Genomic DNA, 23,211 nt, shown 5'->3' with positions numbered 1-23,211 from the left:
TTTAAGTTTTAATTTCTTTTCTCTTTAAATAAGCTCTACCCTTATTGTGTGGGTGTATTGAGCTTTTTTATTTGGTTGGGATTAAAATATCTATATATATAAATACTTGGTATTTATATTAGATTGAAGTTTACCATTGCTTATATCAGGTAAACATTGCATCTCCTTTAATTTCACTATATATATATATATATATATATATATATATATATATATATATATATATATATATATATATATACACACACACACACTTTTGACAAGATTAGGTTTGAACTCGTCGTCTAAGTCTCTAAGTACAACATGCTAACAGATTGAGTTACTGAATCAATTTTCACTCACTTTTACTGTCAAATGTTGATTAAAACGACAACACATTTTTATTCCCTTTTCTTTTTATTTCTTTACTCCTGTCAGCCAAAGGCAACAAAAAAAAGTAAAGAAAGAAAGTAATGATTAAATAGTATCCCTTCTTTCCCTGAATTTTTTTTTTTTTTTTTTTCATTGATCACCACTTATCAAGGCCCGGAAGCCACTCAGGGATAAGGGTTATTGCAAGTACAGTACGTTAGTGTGGAGATTTGATGAAGTGTTAGGAATTTGTTAACGTTGGACTTGAAGACATCCAAGTTGTAGTCAGGTGGAAAGCAGGCAGACGGAACAGAGTTCCACAAGCGTGCAGTTCTAAGAAAGAAGCTTTGTTCATGGAATCCACGTTTTGATTCAGGCACAGATAAAGAGTGGGGGAAATTTTTCACAGTGGATTCAGCTAGACGGGTGTTTTTCGTGAAAGATTGGCGAGGGGGGACCAGAGATTGGAGTTCAGACGAGCACCTGCCATGGAAGTAACGATAAAACAAGGATATGCTCGCAACGTCTCTTCTGTGGGAGAGAGGTTGCAGGGTAGAGAAAAGGGCATCCCCCACTAAGCCACGAAGTCTATTTTGTACTCTGTCAAGACAGGATAGGCTGTTTTTAGCAGCTCCTGCCCAGATATGGCAGCAGTATCCCATCCTTGGACGTACTTGGCTTTTATATAGATAGAGAATTGCATCAGTAGTGAGATATCTTCTGGAGCGGTAGAAGGATCCCACCATCTTTCCAGCTACCTTGGCAACAGACTTGATGTACGTGTTCCATTTCAGATCAGGAGTAAAGGTCAAACCCAGAAGCTTACTTGACTTACCCATGATCCCCATTTCATAATGCTGAGTGTTTAGCAAGGAAGCATTAAGTACAATTTTTTTGAGTCTTTGGTATGATTTGATGGAGGATTGAAACCTAATCTCTTGGTGCATTAGCAAACACTAACCATTATGCCAATTTATGCATATTACAACAAAAAAAATGTTTTATTTTTAATTTTTAGTATAATGAACATGATTTCAGTAGTGTTGGGAGGAGGGTCATCTTTATTTTATACTCTCTATTATATTTAGATGATAAAGAATTGATAAGGGGAAAATGTCAAAATGCAAAGATGAAAGAAAACCTATATGCATTTGTCAGCTCTTGTGGATTTTTTGTTGTTGTTGTTGTACCTGTTGTTTTAACTTTATTTAAAAACCAGGGGAGATAACTTGTATATTTTTCATAAATATGGTAACTTATGTTTTGATTTTCTCCAATCACCACTTTGGAGAAAAATAATGTTACAATTTAATTTAACTTTGAAAAATGTCTGCTTTCTAAATATTTTGATTCTTGTATTCTTTCAGAGAATTTGAAGTTGACAGCATTCATTTCCCTGGTCAAACACACAAATGGCATCTGAGCCAACTGCTGCAAAAAGGTTCCAGGCGATCTCATGAAACCCTTCTTGATGTAAGTATGGATACATTTAGAATTATAATTTAATATGAGGATGAGTCAAAAGGTTTTCAACATTTTAGTAATGTGTGCTACTCCAACGATTCTTGTCAATTGATTTCAATATCAACCAAGAAACTCTGTACCAATCTGTCATCTAGACAATCTTCTTTGGTTGTGGAATGTGGTCAATAAGGATGGTTGATCTGTTGGCAGGAAAATGTGTTTAACTTTGACATGGAGATTGTCATACATTGTTTATTTGTCAGCTGCAGCTGATTTTATGTGGATAATTCTGATGATTGCAGCTTGTCTTAGTTGTTTCTGCAATGTAAGCTGTGGCTGAGATTAACATTGTACAGCATTTTGATCGTGGAAAAGTATTATTTCCATCAACATGAAGTGATAGTACCCCATTATTTTCTGAATTTTTTAGATAAGAGTTAATTATTCATATTATTTGGATTCTTTTAATTGGTGTTTTCATACATTTTAATTGGTGTTTCATTATTTTCAATTGATGTATTATTAAATTCTTTTAATTCTTAGTAATTTCTTTTTTTATTTCTTTGCAGGACATGGCATTGGCACTTCGAATTCTGCTGATTACAGCTAGAAATCGCTTCCATTCACATTTCTTTAGTTTATCTGAAGGATTCAAAAGTTGGGGACGAGGCCTTTGGAAAATATTTGGTATGTATTTTGCTTATCCCTGAAATGTATTTTTTAACAATACACATTTTCTATTTAGTTGTATGCGCGTATTGAGGCGATTTTATTTTTTTCACATGTGACACCAATTTTTATGTATTAATAAGAAAAATTGTTTTGTATTTGAATTATATTATTGAAATTAGAAAGCCAAATAATGATGTGTGTTTTTCTCCAAAATAAATTATTTATTTTAAAGAATAAACAAATTTTTAACTTAAAAATAAAAAGTCTTCTTCAGGTTCTGAGATCTCTCCTCTTTTTTTTTTTTTTTTTTTTTTTTTTATAAATCATCTTTCCTGTCAAAGATATAAAGTCCCTCATGAATAGCAATCTGTGGAGGTGTTAGTCATGGTTGGTTTAAATGTCTCTTGTGCCACACATAGCTGCGTGTTATGGGTTAATAAGAAAATTATTTGCACTTGGAAAACATTATTTCGTATTTGAATTATAGAAATTAGAAAGCCAAATAACAATGTTTGTGTTTTTCTCCAAACATTGGTTAATAAAAAGTTAAGTGTTTATTAACAATTAATACAACTCGAATTCTAAATCAAGAAATACAAAAATAGTGAAATGCATGAATGTACTATCCCAAGCTGCCACATTTGAGTCCTCTTTCTTGCCTTGATATCAAAATCATCTTCTCATCTAATGAGAGATGATCTCTTCTCTTTTCTACAGGCTTTCTTGCATGAGAGGCATTGCTACTCTTTCTGTATTCTATCATTTTCAAATCATATATAAACAAATATTCATCATAAACTGCCCTCAACTCATCAAATTTTGGTCATTCCATTCATCATTTTCAATCTTCTCATAATATTTCATCATTTAATTGACAATGCATCTGTCTCATTAACACTTATTCTTGAATGGCTTTTCACATTGACAAGTAATGACTCACTAGTAAAGAAAATAAACTTAACATATTTCTCTTATGCTATTGTACTATAAGTAGGATTTAGGAACAGAGTTTGGATCCTTGCTTATGATCAACGAATGGCCTTCAATCACAACCAAAACATGTTTTTTTTTTTTTTTACGGACAAAGTCAGTTAGGGATTTCTAATCATGCTGAAAAGTAGAGATGTTGAACACTTGTCTGTTTGGATAAAAAGCTTTACAGTCACAAGGGGGTACAAGTGAATCAAATCCAATAATCACATCTCTTGTTGTCATAAGCTTTGGAAATAATTTTACTTTCATATCTCAATAAAATTTGAATGATTTGATGCATGTATTGAAGCTCCTTCTCTGATACAAGGTTGCCATCTTAAATATGAACATTGATAACATATGATCAGAATATAAAGAAAAAAAAAAGACAAATGAAGGACCGAAAATGATAAAGGAATGGTTGAATATATATATATATATATATATATATATATATATATATATATATATATATATATATATATATGGTAAAAATGGTAATTAGTAAAACCAGAAGAGAATGCTCAATACTATTACAGAACAAATATGCATTTTATTTTTTATTACCGTTTTATCTGTTCAATTACATATTATTGTTGATCTCCGCCCCCCCCCCCTTATTTTCTCTTCCTCTTTTTTCTCTTTTTTTTTGTTATTTTTTCTCTCGTATTTCTTTTAAAATCGTTCTTCCAAATAATAATAGTCATTTCTGTAAGGTCTGACAAGGCTGCTGGATCGTAAATATGGTCCGGCAACCAAAACATATGTAACTGAACAGATAAAACGGTAATAAAAAAATAAAATATATATATATATATATATATATATATATTATGGAGAAGGTTTACCAATGTTTGATGGACATAATGAAATGTGATACATAAAAAGGGATGAAAATAAGAGATGTTACTAACAAGAGTTTTCATTAAAAATCTCTAAACACAGACATGAATTGCCAGAGTAAACACACAGAATGTATGAGCAAAGTAAATAACTTATCATTACCTGGGAACTATTCTGAGATGAATTTTTCAATTTGTGTCTGACAGTAAATGCATCAATTGTGAAAATCATGTGAAACTGTGGAGTTATAGAAGATATGTCCGGCAAACATCTAGCCTAACACCAGAAAGAGGACAAGCCTCGTTTTCAATTTCATGTATGCAAAGTACTCGTCTTTTTTGTGTATCTCCAAACAGAATATTTAATTCTCTTGGTGCCTAGTATGATCCAAGGGAGATAACTTGAATATAATTCAAGGGAAATAAATCATGGATATACTGAGTCTGGATATCTCTGTTGCTATATTCTTTTTAAACCTATAACTCCCAAGATCCTAACAAACTAGTAACACAATCTTTGCTGCTTTGTGAGATAATAATCCTCAGTAACTACCGTAATAAGATTCTAGTTTTGTTTTGCATATTTTTTGTGTGTTCAAAAGTAATGTTCAACTTTGAAAAATGGACAGTTTATATTAAGATTTTCAAATTTGAATAACTTTTCGAAAAGGATTTGTAAATGGCTACCATTTTATATGTACATGAATTATAAACAAATTTAGATAATTTTTAAGATTTATTACGTTTCTTAATTTGTGAAACGAGAATTGATTATTCATATTATTTAGATCTCATCTTGAGTGTTATTTTCACAACACCTGAAGAAGGTCCAAGGTCACATCGATGAAACATGAAAATAATGTTCAGGATGAGAACAGTAGTCTGAAAAATCTAAATAATATGAATAAGATTTATTAATCCATCCCTATCTGATGTTGTCCAGTACTTGCAATTTGCTAAGCTTTTCTTTTTTAAAACTATGCATTTTTTCTTTCCAAAATATTATTTTCTTGTTCCAATCCAAAGTTAAGTAATTTTACACGGACAAATACAGAGGTATGTCCCTTTTTAAAATGGTGGCCAGTTCAAAATAATTCTGACCCAGAAAAATCTTTTCTTGAAGCAATTAAATTGAACTAAATTATATTTTTCTTAACAACATGCTGCAACAATCTACAACAAAAACTCACATACTAGAATCAAATATTGATTTTTTAGAAAGTAAAGTTTGGATGAAAAAAAAAAAAAAAAAAAAACAATACAAAGACTGTTTACTTTATTACTGTCCGACCGGCCAGTATCACTCGGTTGTAAAATGCGCATAAATATCATATTTTAATTCATGTAGAAACTGAGACATGTGCATGCGAGTAATATGTTTTTCTAAGCAGTTCACTTTTTGTAAGTAAAAAAAAAATAAATACTCGAGCTGAGATCAAAACCAAAACCTAAAGACAGTAAGTCAAATACGATAACCATTAGGCCAGCTTGACACAATCTTTAAAAAGTGTTTTCAAATCTATTCTTAACATAAGGAATCTCTCTCATGTGAATGATTCACGCATGCACATTCGTGAAACAGTTGACAAACGGATAAAAATCTGATTACCCCCACGTACCAATTTTTCAGTTTTGACCCCTTAGTAACCCTTTTTTCCAAATGAAAACAATTTAAAAGTTTTCTACATGTCTGATTACCCTATATACCAAATTTAAAGTCTGTAGATAAAAATTGTTGATCATATAGGTTCTTACTTTTATAGATAGATTATTAGTACATTCAAAGGAAGAAATTGGGAAAAAAAACAAAAAAAAAACAATGGAGAAGAAAAACTGCTTTTATACTAAGGCAATGCACCATTTCACAAGTTGATTGCAGTGATGGCAAAACCATGTATTATAATTTGCTTCTGCACCCATATTAATCTCCAGATCTAACCATCCAGCACATACTTGCTGCTTGTAAACGTCAAAAGAATGTTTCAGGAAAATAAATTTGGTTCCAATGAAGAAGTGATATCAAAAACAGATGTATTTTAAGGCCAAGAATAAACTGTTCTACAAAAAAGGCATTGAATTGTTTTAGCTATTATGTGAATGATTCGCACATGCATAGTCGTGAAACAGTTGTCAAATAGATAAAAATCCGATGACCCCCCCCCCCCCCCCCAATGTACCAATTTTTCAATTTTGACCCCTTAGAGCTCTTTTCTCCGGATAAAAACCAATTTAAAAATTTTCCACATATCTGAATACCCTATATACCAAATTTCAAATCTGTAGTTCACAAATTCATTGAGTATATAGGCTAAGAGTTCACACACACATATTTTTACTTTTATAGATATACTAGCGAGGGGTACCCGGGGTGGGAGGTGGGGTTAAAAAAAAAGTCAGTATGAGGATCGATCGTTGAGGCAAAGTTGTAAATTAAAGTGTGAAAAAAAAACGTGCGACGTTAACGATTGCCCCACCGCGAGATGCTAACGGAAACACGTTTGAATTTATTTAATTACTTGGATTTGGCAGGTGCCCGTTTTAATGAGTTAATGAGGTCAAGTTTGACTGTGGGATAGTATTCATTTACTGCGGAAAGCTTTTTTTTATTTTTATTTTCCCAAGATGTTATAGGAAAAAGACTAACCCACATGCGGCGAGCGACAAATGTTGAATATTTATCTTTCCAAAATCGAGTAAATTAAATAGACAGGCGAGCTTCGTTGTTAACTGTGAGATATTACGATTTATATGTGATCTAAAAAGTTTTAAAAAGTTGTGAAGCGACCGACCACTTCTCTGGAAAAAGCCTTTTGTAGACATACAGAAAAAGCGAACGAACATACATACATACATACATACATACATACATACATACACACACACATACATACACACATACATACATTTTCACTTTTATATTTATAGATAGATTAGATTAGTAAGAAAAGATAACTCCTGCTAAATGCCAATTTAATCTTCAGAATGGTGATCAGCCAGCTTCAAATTGAAAAAAAGAAACCAATAATAAAATTTATTAAAAAAAAAGCAAACTACTCATTTATTTTCAAGAAATCCTGTAAATTTGCTTACTCTAAAATGACAAACTTCTAGATGAAACACCAAATAAAGTGATCTTTCTGAATTACAATAATCACCAAACATATTCGCTTGAATATGATTAAAGATGATGATTTAAAGCATCAGATTTTTTTATTGGAAATCACTCCAGACAAGGTATGAAGCCACTAGATTTAAGAAACTAAAAACAAAATTACCACTTCAATGTCAAAGATGGAATGTGGGGACTAAAGGACAAAATAAGGGAAGAGTTGTGAGACTGCCAAACTAAAGTTCCATTTTCTACTCTCCTCAAATTATAATGAATGTTCTGATTTTAAGGTTCAAAAGAAACTGCTATCATATTTACTTTGGTTTCTTTAATGTAATTACTTTTATTGCTTTGGCAGAGTACAAATTGATTGTACCCCATACATGACAATCCATGGGATTATAACCAGAAAAGTTAGTGGGGAGGGGGTATGTGAAGTCGTTGAATTACTCAGAAAGCCACTACTGGATTTTCCCATAGGTATGACACAAAGCTGAATTCTGCTGCTATACAACAGTGGACAGCAACTTAGTAGAGCCGTCTGAATTGAATCTGAGTCCCTTTTTGAAGATGTGTAGCAGTATGACATGGCTTTGTGTGGAATCATACTTAAATACCATGGACAGTTTGAGGGCACTTGGTCTCGATGATGTTACTTGCTACTCTGCACTCTGTGCATCTGATCCTCACTCAGATGTTGTCGTCTGATAAGAATCTTTGATTTGATGGGATCTTTGGAGGATGATCTCTTTTCTTCTTAAAGTCCCTTTCCCACAGAAAACATGTTACTAGTCTTTCTCTACTCTAACGTTTTTTTTCAGTGAAAGGTGCTTGACTGAGCTCCAATCTCTGTTCCTCTATGCAAAGCATTCACAGCAAGAACTCATCTTCTTACCACAACTGTAAAGAAGTTTCTTTTCTTCCTTTGCATACCTAAACTCACACAAATTCCATGAATAAAGTTTCTTTCCAAGAATTTATCATCTTTTAAACACATTACAGCAAGAATGCTTCCATGCACATAACAAAATTGTCATCTTCAAGTACAGTGTTAACAAATACTTGTCAAGCTGTTCTCTTAAGTAACCAAATTTTGTTTATTCAATTCATTGTTTTCAATCCTCTCATAATCTTGTTCATCATCCAACTGACTATCCCATTTACCATTATCCTTGAGTGGCTTTTGGTCCTGATAAATGGTGAGTTATAAATCCATACAGAAATGACCACTTTCCATCTGTCAGTAAGTTACATTCATAAAGTTTCTTAGATTTTGAAAAAAATGTTTCGTTTTTGTCATAGATTAGAATGTTTCTAACCAAAGAATGTTTTTCATTTATTGATGATCTATATCGCTCATTTCAGATATCATTATTGGCATGCCTTCAACAAGTCCTGGGGATCTGACAGCCAAACTTAGAGAAGAACATATGCGCTATTTGGTTGCTGAATTAGACATTCGGGTAAATATGAATTTTTTTTTTTTTCTTATTTGATTTTTGTGTATCATCTAAAGCTTACATTTTTAGAATTCGGCTGACTTTTCTGTTGTGAACATTTTCTGATGCTTCTGGACACAACGTCAATGATTTTGCTGGAATCATTGACGTTGTTTTATGTCTTTCAATATTATACGCTTTCCTCCAGGCGACCCAGGGTCAGGGTTGATCAAACTCTAGCTTGTTTGACTAAGTATTATGAACCCATCTCCTTTTAGCCATCACCACCATCTTGAAGCTCTTTCTGCCATTCCAATGTTACTGTAGAATTGTGTAGATGGCTCAATCTGTGTGACAGAATTTCAGTGCATCCAAGAATAAATGTCAATTATTGAATAAACATTTTTGAAAGAAATAAACAAAAAAAAAATTAATATGTTTATGAATTTCTGAGATGAGAATTGGTAATTTGTACTATTTGTATTACTCAGACTGTGGTTCTAATGGAAGAAGAGCATGCTACCCACAGGGATTAAATATAGGGTTCCATTCAAAATACTGTACATATTCTTGAGTTTAACAAAAAGATTCTTGAGTTTGACAAGCTACAACTGAAGAAGATGGCTGATTACATCATTCAAAATGTTGTGAGAATAACACTTGAAAACAGTAGTTCAAAGAATTGAAATACAAAAAAATTAATGTTTTATTTCCTTTGTTAATTAACATTTTGTCCGTTTTGGAATATTTTAGATGAGGATTGTATTAATTCAGATTATGATTTTCATCTTAGTTATTTTCACAACATTTTAACCAATGTGATTTCTAACCTTCTTCAAGTGTATCTTTTGGAGCTTGGGAAAAATATAAAATCCACTTGACCACAACGTTAATTGCGAAATTGTGGAAATTATTTTATTTAAACTAATTCTAAAAATGCTCGAAAGTTTTTAGTTTTAATATACTTGAGAATCTATACAGAATTTCAAACTGAAGTCTTTCTTTTATTCACAGACGTAGATTGTTCTTGTTTCATCAGCCATGACTTGACAGGAATATTGTTTTATGTCATTCTTAGTTATCATTCTTAAAAAGGAGTGACCTACAAAATCACAGCTGATTGTTAATCACCATCTTTGAATGCATCGAGCTGTGACGTAACAGTTAAAAATATGAATCATAGTTTGAATAATGCAAATGTAATATTTTGCCCTTGCTTTTAAAATTATTTCAATATTTCTAATTGTTTCTACATTTATCCATTACTTAAGTCTGATCTGTAAAGCCTGAAGAAATTGATTGATTTAAGAATTGATTACAGCACACACACAAATGTGATAAATGATAAAAATTAATCCAAAAGAAAAAATAATATATAAATCTGTGTGTCATTAAATGGAATGGCAGGGGGGGGGGACATATTTCAAAAATTTATTCATACAATTCTGAGCTCTTCGTTTTGGTTTCTCTTGACAGCAAAATTGTCGGAAAGAATTTAATCGCTTTTGTGAATATGTTAAAGACAAATGCAAAATGTTGAGAGCTGAGAAACATAAGGTAAGTTTACTTTTCATTTATTTTACAAATTTCAAAAACATCACATACTGAAGAAAATCATTTCTAACTTTTTATTTATTTTATTTTTTTACAAATCATTCAACTTTCACGGTCACATGTGATAAAGTTTGGGAAATGGCTTCTTATAAAATGATTTCAGTGTTTTATTGTTGTTGAATGACATAATTACTATTGTACACCACTACATTGCAAGCACTCTTGAATCTGATGCTCTCTTGAGTTTGCCTATGATAGATGTCTTCAATTCAGAATATAGCTTGGCCATTATTTTGATAGGCATTATCTTTGAGATAACACCACAGATAAAATTCTGCAGAGTTATGGTCCAGTGAATGTGAAACCCATTAAGAATCACACTTCCTACTGATGAGGAAATTACTAAAGTGTTCCACATATATCATTGAATAAAGTTTGTTGGACATTCATGATTGAAACTTAATGGAAAAGTTAGTCATAGACTGCAAACTATTTGTACCAAATTTGTTTAGATTAGAGAAGTTCAAGTGTGATGTGAACAGACATCTTGCTGCCTAACTCCCTACATAACATCCCTGAAAATCTGGTCCCAAATAGTAGCCCCTTACAGCTTAGTAGCACTGCGCCTTATAAAATAACAATAAAATAAAGGATTTGTTAATTTTATTAACAATTTCATAGGTGGCTTTTTTCTTTGCATCATTCTGTAGGAACGAAAATGCATAAAAAGAAAATGTGTAGTCCTGATACAACACTTCATCTATGTTTTTAGTCATTGGAAAAAAAAATCTTTCCATTCTGAGGTATTTAAAAATTTTTTCCCAGTCCAGAGTACCTCTTTGTGGGAAGCTGAATTTTCCAACATTAAAATCTGATTTTGTCTAACTTCACCCTCATGTACAGGCAAGTAAGTAAATATGGAGTTTGAGTTGTTTTAATGCATCTGAATATTCCAGTCATTTTTATTTTTAATTAAAAAAAATAGATTTTAATTTGCTGATAACATCTTCAATAAAAGTTTAATTCTTTGTTTCCAGACTGCTGACCTCCGACCTCCACCAATTCCTTACTACTATCAAACGCCACAAGGACTACAAATAGATCTGAGACTTTTTAATAAAGGTAGAGTTTTAATTTTTTTTCTCTCTCTAAACCAATGAAAACAAGAATAAAATAAAACTTTTTTAAATGAACATTTATTAAATCTATTAAATTATCTTCTGAGATTTTCAAGGTTAAACTCAGAGAGAATTTAAGCTAACAATTAAAGCTTTGCGTCTGACTAGACTATTTCATTTGTTATTGCTGTACTGTGTTATTGACAGTATAATAATGTATTCAAATGTAATTTATTTAAAAAAATTATTTAGTCCAGCTAATAATTTGAAACACTTTTGTCCCAGTTCATTATTATTTAATATTAAAACTAAAAATCAGCAAGAGAGACAACTCATTTTAAATTGAGGACTGTAATAATTTTTTTTATCTTAAGTTAAACAATATGCAAACAACTTAATATGACTTCATTTCATCCTGGGCAATGCCAGATATGCCTATCTAGCTCATAAAATAAAATTGGGATAAAATGTTTTCAGATGTTAAAATAAAAATTGAAAAACAAAAAAATTCTAAAGGGAGCATTTATTTGCATTGTTTGAGTAATGTGTTATGTTGCTGGGAGTCAGACCCAAATACCATTTCAGCTGACGAATCAAATTTTATTTTTTATTATTATTTGTTGTTATACTATGTTATTTAACAATATGGTAAAGTATTTAGCTACAATTTATTTTTTACTGTTTGTTAAGATACAGTTGACAGATCGATTGTTTGTTTAAATATGTCGTTTTAAGCAAAAACAATATTCCGTGATTAATTGTTATGCTGAAAATAGTAGTATATCCAAAAATTATGAAAAATCGTCAAGCAGAAAGTTATTTATAGTTAAAAGTTATTTTTATGGAAAATTGGGTAAAATCGCATTTTTCTTAGACGTTATAAAGTTGACTGTAGGAGTCTACATGCAGGGACATAACTCCAAAAGGAATATTTTAGATTACTTGTTCATGACTGCAATATTTGTTGTCTATATTGCAATAGACTTTTTTTTAACTAAAAACGCAATAGCAGTTGTTCTACTTGATGAATTTTCATAATTTTGGATATATTACTATTTTCGACATGACAATTAAATACATAATATTGTTTTTGCTTAAAACGATATATTTAAAAAATCAATTTGTTGACTATATCTTAACAAGCACCTATTTTTCAAAGCTATTTACTGCGGCAAATGTTAGCAATAAACACGTTACATGTATTGAATGTTTTATGACATGAAAGTTCTGTAGGCAAAGAGAATTAATTCTATGATGGCTTAATAATATCATAATTTCCATCAACCACATTTTTACTTAAAATATTTATCCATTTGATATTAAATAAACATAACTTCTTAAACAGAATGAAGAACACAAAAATGTAAGTTTCATTTTTAAATTAAATGTTATTTTTTTTTTAATTTCAGATTTAATCAATAACTGTTTGCCAATTCTGAGCAATATAGTTGAAAAGGAATCTCGTGGCTGGCATATCCAATATCGGCAAAAACTGGTTCGAGAATTGAAAGGTAAACTTTTTTTTTTGTTTGATTTTAAGTTCTAAAATATGTTGAACTATTTTTTTTTTTTTTGTAAACATTTCAATTTAGAAAACAATAGTTGACAACTCTTCATTGTCATTTTTATGAAATTCTGATTATGATTAAAGAGTTTCAGATTTTCAGATAACCTTATATAAGATTCAGCAACTTATTTCCATAATTGCTTCTTTATTTATTCATTCTTTTACTTTCCTTCTATTATGCTATTCCCATCATCTCACCACTTCTCGTCGCATTCACTCTTCTTCCCATCATCTAAAACATTCAATATGCAAACAACTAAGCTCACAAGATTATCAATTTATTATTATTGATTCTTATGTGCTAAATCCTAAGTTGATCTCCCCCATCTCTTGCGCCATGTTGGTAATAAGGCTGGTGCTATTGTGTTGTAAAATCTGGGTACTACTTGCAGTATTCTGAGGAAACATCTGTGGATGGATGTGGATAGAATGCCTTAATTCATGATGCTGTAAACCATCGTGTGGAAATGTCGTCACAGATTGGATCAGATAGATCTTTTTTATTTTCCAATAATTTGCAATGGAAAACTAGTTTGATGTAGCGAAAGGAACAGAAACCTTGCAGATGCTTTCATTTTTCATCATTTATTATCATTTGTGAAAATTAAATATAAGTCGACATTTTACTTAATAGCAAACATGTTTCTATTTTTTTGCAGATTGTAATTTGACAAGCATTAATTCCAATGTTTATTCTAAAACTAATTAAAAATAATCACTCAAGAAAATAAGAAACATTTTTTTTCTATCAAGATTAGTGGAAAATTTTCAGCTAATCTTGATGGTGAGCATTCTTTTTTAATGAACTATTTTATTTTACAAATTGATTTTAAATTTTTGAACAGAGCTTTACTATATGTAATATTTTAAATTTAATTGAATATTTAATTTAAATAATATGTATAATTTTTTATTTTTTTAGCCAAAGGTTTTTCCAATGAACATATTACTGAGGTAAGATTTTTTTCTATCATTGTGAAGCTTATGTATAGATGAATACACATATGTGCTTGGGAATATCTTTTTCTTGTGCTGTACTCTATACTCTTTCAGATTATTTTTTCTTTTTTGTAGCCAATTATATTATCTCCATATATAATATGACTGCAGGAATTCCCCTTTGGACTAAAGTATCGTAGTTTTGCAACAACAGATACCACATACAAATTCAATACATCTAGGCTAATAGCCACTATCTTATGTAGCTTGCAAACACTATTTTAGACACATTCAGTCGTGATAATGAAATTCTATATTGCATCCTACGAGCAACACCATCACAATATCTTTAGAGGAAAGAGTCCCTATCTTTCTCTCTAAATATTTAGTCCTACCACCACTACCAGTTGTTACTGGGATGAATTCTACATGGTCCACAGATTCTGTGATTACACCGACCATAACTGGCTCATACTTACATAGACCTAACATAATCTTTCCAATTTCTGATTCATAAATAATAAAGGCTCCCTTTCCAAAGTTCATCCATTCTGATTGGCTGAGTTCTGAAAATTCTCATAATCTGGAATCAAGTTCTTCGCTTTATAAATGAATGTTTACTAACATTAAAATAATGTATCACTAAGAAACATAGGCACTTGTACTGTTTAAATCCCATTTTTCCATGCGTCTCACTCAGCAACGCCCGGCGATCGATGAAAACCCGCAGGATTATACTGAGTGAATAAGACACGAGCAAGCAGACAGCAAAGAAATTCGAAAAAGAAAAAAAATAAGAAAAGAGGGTACACTTTTATGACCTAACCCAATGTTGTATAAACACCTCAAACCTCTCCATCTTAAGAACCACTTTCAAAATAAACACCCCCAACCTGGAAACCCGTTCTTAACATGGGGAGGTTTGGGGTGTTTATACTATGCTGGGTTAGGGCATAAAAAAATACCTTAAAGGCCGTTTAAATGTATTAGGCAAAAAAAGAAAAGCTTTACATTTGGGGTGGGGAGGTAAAACGATGCTGGGTTATGCCATAAAAAATACCAAAATAGCTTTCCCTACACAAATAAAACAAAAAATATATTTGTTCAATAATTAAAAGAAACAAAACTTTAAAAAAAAAAAACAGCTGCTAGTGAAAAAAAAAAAATAAAACAGTAAAATTTATGAATTTATTATGGTAGGTTGTTCATTTTTATATTGACTTCCATTCACTTGGTATAATTCGACGATTTTCATCATTTGCCGAGCAAAACTTGCAGAAAAACAAGATTTAAACTGCAGAAGTACCCGCATTTCATATATATATATATATATATATATATTGAAGAGTTTAACTCCCAAATATTTGTGCCTTTTATGTTAAGATTTCTCCTAAAAAAAGAAAACAAACAAAGAAAGCAAATTACAAGAGATATGGAAGTTTATTTATTAATTACTTTATCTTTTCCATGCAATGACATTTATAGGTTTTCCGATATTATGATAAAGAATAACACATGTAAAATTGCCATCAACAATTAGTTTATATGCAATAACTTTATGCTTTCCAACGACCAGTCAAACAACGCATTTTACATTTTTACATGTGTTATTCATTTACAAATTACCCGAAAACCTATAAATGTCATCAGATTAAGGTGAATGTTAAGAACGGCTTTCAGAATAAACACCCCTAACCTCTCCATATTAAGAATAGCTTCCAAGGTTGGGGGTGTTTATTTCAAAAGCCGTTCTTAACATGGAGAGGTTGGGGGTGTTTATACTACACTAGGGCAGGTCGTAAAAAAAATGCCTTTATTTTTTTATGACTTCTTCTCCATTGCCAGCAGCCGGTTTTCCTGACAAAACGCGAGGACCGTTTCCAGAGACTTACAAATAAATTCCAGCCTGGAATTATTCATTTTTTTTTCTTTTTCACAAGACTTGTTACTTGAAGAAGTGCAGTGATACTCTTCTCTTTCTTTTCTTTTCCTTTTAAACTCTTTCCTTTAATTAATTGGAATATTTATTGAGATGAGTATTATTTATTTATTCATTTATTAATTTATTTATTGCGGACTATTATCCTCATCTTTTTAGTTGTTATTTCACACAAGGTTTTGGCCAACTATTCCTCTGCCCTTCATCAGGTGGTAACCACAATGAGATAAGAATTCCAAATCTCCTAACTGCATTCTCAGCCATTACTGTAGTTCCAGGTGAGCATTGTCTGAAGATAGCAGTTTCAGGTTTCAATCCTACCCAAAGCCAGCCAGAGGCTTAGTTGGCCAAAGCATGGTGTGACAACAACAACTATGGAAGGCAGTAATTGCTGAGGTTACAGTTAGGAGATTCAGAGTTCCTATCCCATTGCAGTTACCACCTGATGAAGGCCAGGGGAATAGTTGGCCGAAGCATCATGAAATAACAACTAAAAGATGTGGATAATAGTTTTTCCTTTCTTTTTTTTTTTTTTTTTTTTTTCTTCCAATTTTCAAACAATGGGAGAAATGCATAACTCTGGGTGGTTCCTATGTAGAGAAAGACTAATAACTGTGCCAAGTTTCGTTGCTCTACTGCTATGGGAAGTGGGTCAAGGGCATTACTTATTGCATGCTCCTCGTACTAACGTTGTTACTTCGGCATGGTACATGCATTTGGGCAACAGGTGCCAGTGCTCGCTATTTTACTGCATTGACAGTAGCTCCCACTAACAACCATAGTTTGTTTATTTTTTTAACAGGAAGAGCTGGGGACATACTTCCACCAAGCAACGCCGGTAGACAGGTTCTGCTACTTTTTAATAAACTTGTTTCAGTATTTATTTTAATAGGATCTTTAAAAAGTTAAATTCAGTTTTTACCATATCGTTTGGTCATAATAAAACAACAACAAAAAAAAATCCAATGTTTTATTTTTATAAATTCTTAATTTAATCACATAAATTTTATATATTTTTTTAATAAATGATAACAATATTCAAAGATGTCCAGATAGACATAACTTATATCAGATTTCAGATTTTCACTTTCAACCAAAGCAAAAACCTTGATTATAATAGTCAGTGTCATTAAATGTTTGGAGACATTTTCTGGCATAAATGGTTACTTCAAAAACAACTGATCCAACATGAATTATGTAAAACAAATTTTTATCCATTTTTATGTTGTAGGACATATCTGATTTAAGTAAATCATAAGATCAGGGAAATGGAAAAACGAAACAAATACAAGAAACTTGCCAGACATTTGAAAGGAATATGGAAGACAAAGAAAATTAATATACAAGTAATATCAATAATTGTAAAAGAACTAAAGGCAATCCTGAAAAACCTGGGAAAAAAGAGTATAAGAAATTAGAATCAAAATGAAGATTGACAGAATTGATGAAAACAGTGAGAATCTAAAGGAAAATCCTTGAATGCAGAAAATAACACCTATAAACTACAAATGCTAACCAGCCATATATGTGGTGAAATAGGAATAAAACAAAAGCATAAAGAGGACATCACAACCATATAACTCTACTAGTACCACGCAAAACTGTCAGACGGTTCAAGGAGGATGTTGAAGTATGCGTGAAAACAAGCGCAGTGATGCTACAGGGTTTGAGCTTAGTAAACAGTGTGAGAATTCCTCTAAATAATCTGAATCAAAATTCTACTATAGCACTTGACATCACTTGTGGCTTCAACTGTTCTTGTGCATCTTGAATATCCATGATGCCCAAAGAACAAAATTTATGAACAAATTATATATGAAAAGTAGATTCACATTTACCAACCATTTTAAAAGATGAAATACAATGAAGGTGAGACAGAAGGAAAATGAACAGCTGAGAAAGATTTGTGCACAGTATTTGATAAATCAGAGAAATATTTGTTTTCAAGCTCATGAAATATGTTTGAGCTGCAGTTGGATGAACATTTTGTTAGGTTTTGTTTTGGTGTTTTCTAAACAAAAGTTCATCGTCATTGATATTTTACTGCACCACAAAAAACATTTGTTTTTTTTTTACTTTCCAGATAAGTCTTTATTTCCTTTTGAACAACAGATTATTAGAGATTTAGGGATTATCTCCCTTTCAAATTTTCATTACGGATTATCTCCCTTAAAACTTTGATTGAATCATCTGTAGTCGCTAAACCGTTTTTCGTAATTTATTCAAGAAAAAATGCAGTATACTTTTTCTGGAGTGTCAGTTTATTAAAAAAAGGTATCAACATTGAGTAATTAGATTATTTTTGGTAGAAGTTTTAAGTCTGAATGTATTTTAATTTAAATTCCTAATAATATCTATTAAATGTTTTATTCCTGTCATCTGGACCCCCCCCCCCCAATAAATGCCACCCATGAAATCATTAATAAAATTCACAATCTTTTCTACAATCCAATATTACTTGGCACAAGTAAACTTCATTCTCTACCTGACTTTTTCATAACGTTTCAGTCATGAGTGTTCAACAGGATTTTTTTCTTTATTGCTGTTCAATAATATGTAGGACGAGGGCACTTTTGTGATAGTCTCATCAGTAAGATGTATCATCCTAACTGAGATTTACACTCACCACACCAAACCCTTGATGTTTATCCATGGGACTATTTAAAAAGTTACATCTATCAAAACAACCCCCTATACTATTTTTGAACTAAAGAGGGCCATCGCAGCCAAAATCAGGGCAATGTCAAGAGTGTGAGTGTGTCAGAATTATGGACAATTTGTATGTTGTATCCATGTGTGCTTATCATTGAACAGCCATAAAACAAAGGTTGTTGGATATTTATGAGTGAGACAAGCATAGACTGAAGTTTGGATTTCAGAAAGAATTGTGAATTTTATTAATGATTCCATAGGTAGCTTTTTTTTTTTTTTTTTTTTCCAGAGGATTTCATCCTATAGTACTTAAATAAGAATAATGGAATCGTCTGTTTTTTACTATAAAAATAACAAAAACTAACAAAATCTAGCGATTTCTAAATTACTCTGTTCACCTTGGATTTTTTGCTTAGTGATACCCACCCGGTTTTTTTTTGTTTTGTTTTTGTTTTTTTACTTCATATTTTTGGATTTTCCCCTAACTTTTCTCTGTTAAACCTCATACATCAGTATGAGATTATTTTACTGCAATTCTGTTTCAGACTTTTGTTTGTTTGTACTACTAGCATTTCAGCCCGGTGTTGCTCGGGTGTTTGAAGGTGTATGCTGAGCATAAAAAAGCGGTCAATTTTTTTAACTTTGACCCCTATTATGACCCCTTAACATTTATTGTTTTGGGCTCAAATCAAGTTATTAAGTTAGATCCATGTCCAAGGGACCTATATCTAAAATTTCAAGTGTTTAGATCCAAAATTGGCGGAGGAGTTTGGTAGAGTTCTCAAAGGTTGAATCGTTGAACTTTGACCCCTTAACAGCCAAATATCTGTCCGAAAATGGATTACAAAGATTTTACCAAATCTCAGTACCCTGTATATCAAATTTCGAGTCTGTAAACTGAAAATTGACAGAGTTATTGCATAGGAAAATGTACACACACAGATACACAGACATATTCACTTTTATAGATTAAACAAAAATTTATACGTGTACATAAATATATATGGAAACAATTTTGTGTTTATGTAAACTTTTTATGCAAATATTATGCAAATATAAATCATGTAGAATATCTGCATGAATATAATTACATGTAATAGTTAACTAAAGATGATCATCTCATAAGAAAACCGAAAAAAACTAATAGGAAATTAATTAAAATGAATGTTTAAAAGAATATGCAAATTAGCTAGATCTTTTGCTAGTGAATGCAATTCTTTTTAAATAAATAGAAAAGAGGGTTTTTAATATGAATATCAATGCACACAAAAGAAAAACGAATTTATAGGAGTATAGATAATATCCGGTGAGTAGATTGTAGTTTTCATAAATAACTTTGGGATGATGATGTTAATTAAATCAGTTATGAATAAGTTGGTGTATTGTGCATACCTCATGTTGTAGAAGGAAAGTAAAAAACATGAAAGAAATGTTAAACATCAAATGATTGCCTCTTATCATTATTAATAACTTTTAAAACTCTTGTTATTAAAAACAAAATGATTGCATCAATGATTTCATCCAGAAAAAGAGAACTACTAGCTCACTCTAATTATAATAAATCAGCAGCAGATATGTTATTGTTGATTTATTTTTTCCTTTTCTTCATTGTCATGATGATGATCATCATGTTTTGGTATGTAAGATGTTGCAAGTGTCCCAGACTCACCAGCTCTCTATGTGGTCAGATTCATAGGGTTGATACTAGTTATTTTACAAGTAGTGAAGTCACTTCACATGCACTGAAGCCAGGTTTTCCATTCTGTTTATTTTTCTTAATTTTCTCTTCTGTCTCTCTCTCACATTTACAGATGGCTTTTTAAATGTTGAATATTTATATTTTATATTTTGTGCTTATATTCCTAATGTCACAGCTAATTTAACATTCATAGAAATGGAAGGAAATGATAGATTATCTGAGCCATCCCTAACTGTAAAACTCTGATTTTTATAAATACATGATTGTGTAGATAAAAAAAAGAAGTTTTAAACAAAATTTTGAACATTTACATATCAGATAAAAAATTCAAATTTTATTTTTAGTTTTGTATTTTAAAGTTTGAAAGAAAAAAAAACTAATAAAAAAGAATTCAAATGAAATCAAAATTATTTTATTATCTTGTTTTTTTTTCATATTTAGTGAAGATTAAGTTTGTATATTGAAAATATTTTTTTATTCATTTACAATAATTATATTTCAGGAAGTATCAACTGCTGTGATGAAAGAATATCTACAAAGAGTTTATCGTGCTGTGCAAAATAATATTGAATTGGAAAATTTGCAACATGGAATCGGTAAATTTGAATTTATGTAATTTTTAAAAAAAATTTATATTGATCTTCCCTCTCAACATGTATACACACACAAAACTAATGTATCATCTAGATAACAGTTGTAAATGATATTTGTTCACAAGATTACTGTCTGAAAAAACTTTTGAGATCTCTTCATTAAATTTTGATCACTTATTCTGTTGATTTCACTTGATGAAACCACCTTTGTCTATTGATGACAACCCTAATACTGTGGAATCAGAATTGCATATTGGCCTTAGTTACTGTCTCCAGATTTACCCTTCCAAAGACTCTGATGATCTTAGTCTTTCACTCATCCTTTGTATGTCAGTTGGGTCTTATGGTGTCTCATTCCACCATATGTCACGCAAAAAGTTGAGGAGGTTGTAGTCAGGTGATCTATGAGGTCATATGTCAGGTGATTTATAGTTGAAATTCTTCGACAGCCAGGTTTGCATTTTATGGTTAGTATGGAAGCGCACCAAATCTTGCTGCCACACGTTTAACAAACATTCACTTTAAGTGGGTTGAACCAGGGAGCTGATGGTAGGTTTTTGCAGTTCTTGCAGGGAGATCTCAGCATCCTTCTACATATAGTGCCGGGTATTCCCAAATGGCCAATCATTTGGTGCTGATCAGACTTAATTTTGTTTAACATCAGTGATCTAACGAAAACCAATGTGTGTCAATGTGATTATGCCTATTTGCAGATAACTGGTTAATTTAGGATTTCACTATCTCACTCAAAACATGGATGTAGACATTTATATTCAGCTTTAGGCTCTCCTGGATGAAGTGGGATGGCAGGGTGTTACCTTCATTGTTGATGACTAGGGTTGTGACAACAGAATATTCTTTTCATTATTTTGACTCTCAAGTATATATCCGTTAATATTTTATGTTTTTATATAGTGATGTGGTTCTCAGTTGATTAATTGTGTCTGTGTCGGATATATACTCGAGAGTCAAAACAATGAAAGGAATATGCTGTGTCACAGCCCTATTGATGACACTGAAGACGTTGACTGTTGTTGGAAGCTTTGTCTGCATGACGTTTTGGATAAAGTTTTTCTTATCAGATAAGATGTCTGACTCCCGTGAATGTTTGAACTCAATAGGAATTGGTCATTTTTCTTGCATTATTTCTGACAGAAATCATCCTTTTCTCGTCTTGTATGAAACATTGTAGATGCCCTTATGCACTATAAACCTTATGAAGTTTTAATATATACCTTTCTCTTTTGCAATGACACACATTCATTGTCAATAAATTCTTGAATTTCAGTGATAAACCCTCGCCAAAATCTTTCAGTCCTTAATCAATCAAGCACTAGTCTGCCACCGCCTAGATACTAATCTTCTTTCCAACTGACAATATGGATTTTGGCAAGTCCGTTCTACTACAGATATCCTAACTGTAATCTCTGAGGCAGTTTCCTTGGATATATCTAAGGCCTTTGACAAGGTCTGGCATGATGATTTTCTTATGAAAATCAAATCCTATAGTATTACTGGTGAAATATTTACCATAATTAAATCTTTCTTAGATAAGAGAAAAATCCAGGTTGTCTTCGATGGTCATATGTCAAAACAATATGATATAAATGTTGGTGTGCCACAATTGTCACTCCTTGGACCTTTATTATTCCTCATATTCATAAATGACCTCCTGGATAAAATTGTCTCAAAGATGGGTATATTTGCTGATGACACTATGCTCTTTAACAGACTCTAAGGGAAAATAAATGAACACATATCTAAGGAAATGGCTGAAACCCTCCAATCTGTAGTGGAATGGGAATGTAAATGTAGGCCAACATCTAATGTTTCCAAGATTAAGCTTCTTTCCTGTAGTAATTAGAAGAAACCTTCTCAACTACTGGAAGCCATGACTAATAACACCCTACCTGAGAGTTCTTTGTTCAAACTTCTTGGTTTAACATTGTTACAAACGGTCACCTTGACATCAAATATTTTCGTTTACTTTGTTAGCGATAGGATAAGCATCTGATTGTATGTTCGAACTGAGCGAGAATTCACTAATTTCTTATCCCTTTAAAACCTAATATTAAAGTCATTCTGAAGGAATTCTCTTCCACTGACCGAGGACAGAAAAAGTGAAGTATGGCAGCAGAACAGTTATTACACTGTGATCCGATCTTGAAAGGTCCTGGATATGACCTAAAACTATATCCAGTTGTGAGGCCCCAGCTTGCGGGCTTTGGGGAATGTGGAGCCACCCTTTAATTACCATTGCTCCCAGGTCCACTCTGACCCGGAGTGGTAGTACCTTTTAGG

At 31.7% G+C, this 23,211-nt stretch overlaps 1 protein-coding gene across 1 annotated transcript in view; it reads left to right on the top strand.

Annotated features, from left to right (window-relative positions):
- LOC145292979 (uncharacterized) overlaps positions 1–23,211 on the top strand; it is a 485,581-nt gene that overhangs the window by 182,142 nt on the left and 280,228 nt on the right. Inside the window, exons 6-13 of the mRNA XM_080139221.1 lie at positions 1,719–1,824; positions 2,385–2,502; positions 8,776–8,873; positions 10,326–10,406; positions 11,441–11,525; positions 12,931–13,032; positions 14,011–14,042; positions 20,820–20,913. Of these exons, the coding sequence (XP_079995347.1) occupies positions 1,719–1,824; positions 2,385–2,502; positions 8,776–8,873; positions 10,326–10,406; positions 11,441–11,525; positions 12,931–13,032; positions 14,011–14,042; positions 20,820–20,913 (716 nt within the window). The remainder of the gene's footprint in view (positions 1–1,718; positions 1,825–2,384; positions 2,503–8,775; positions 8,874–10,325; positions 10,407–11,440; positions 11,526–12,930; positions 13,033–14,010; positions 14,043–20,819; positions 20,914–23,211) is intronic.

This window comes from Euprymna scolopes, chromosome 14 (assembly GCF_053919585.1).
Source record: "Euprymna scolopes isolate OS-2025 chromosome 14, ASM5391958v1, whole genome shotgun sequence".
Taxonomy (NCBI): Eukaryota; Metazoa; Mollusca; class Cephalopoda; order Sepiida; family Sepiolidae; genus Euprymna; species Euprymna scolopes.
Note: the sequence above shows the minus strand (reverse complement) of the source record. Positions and strands in the feature narration are given on the sequence as shown.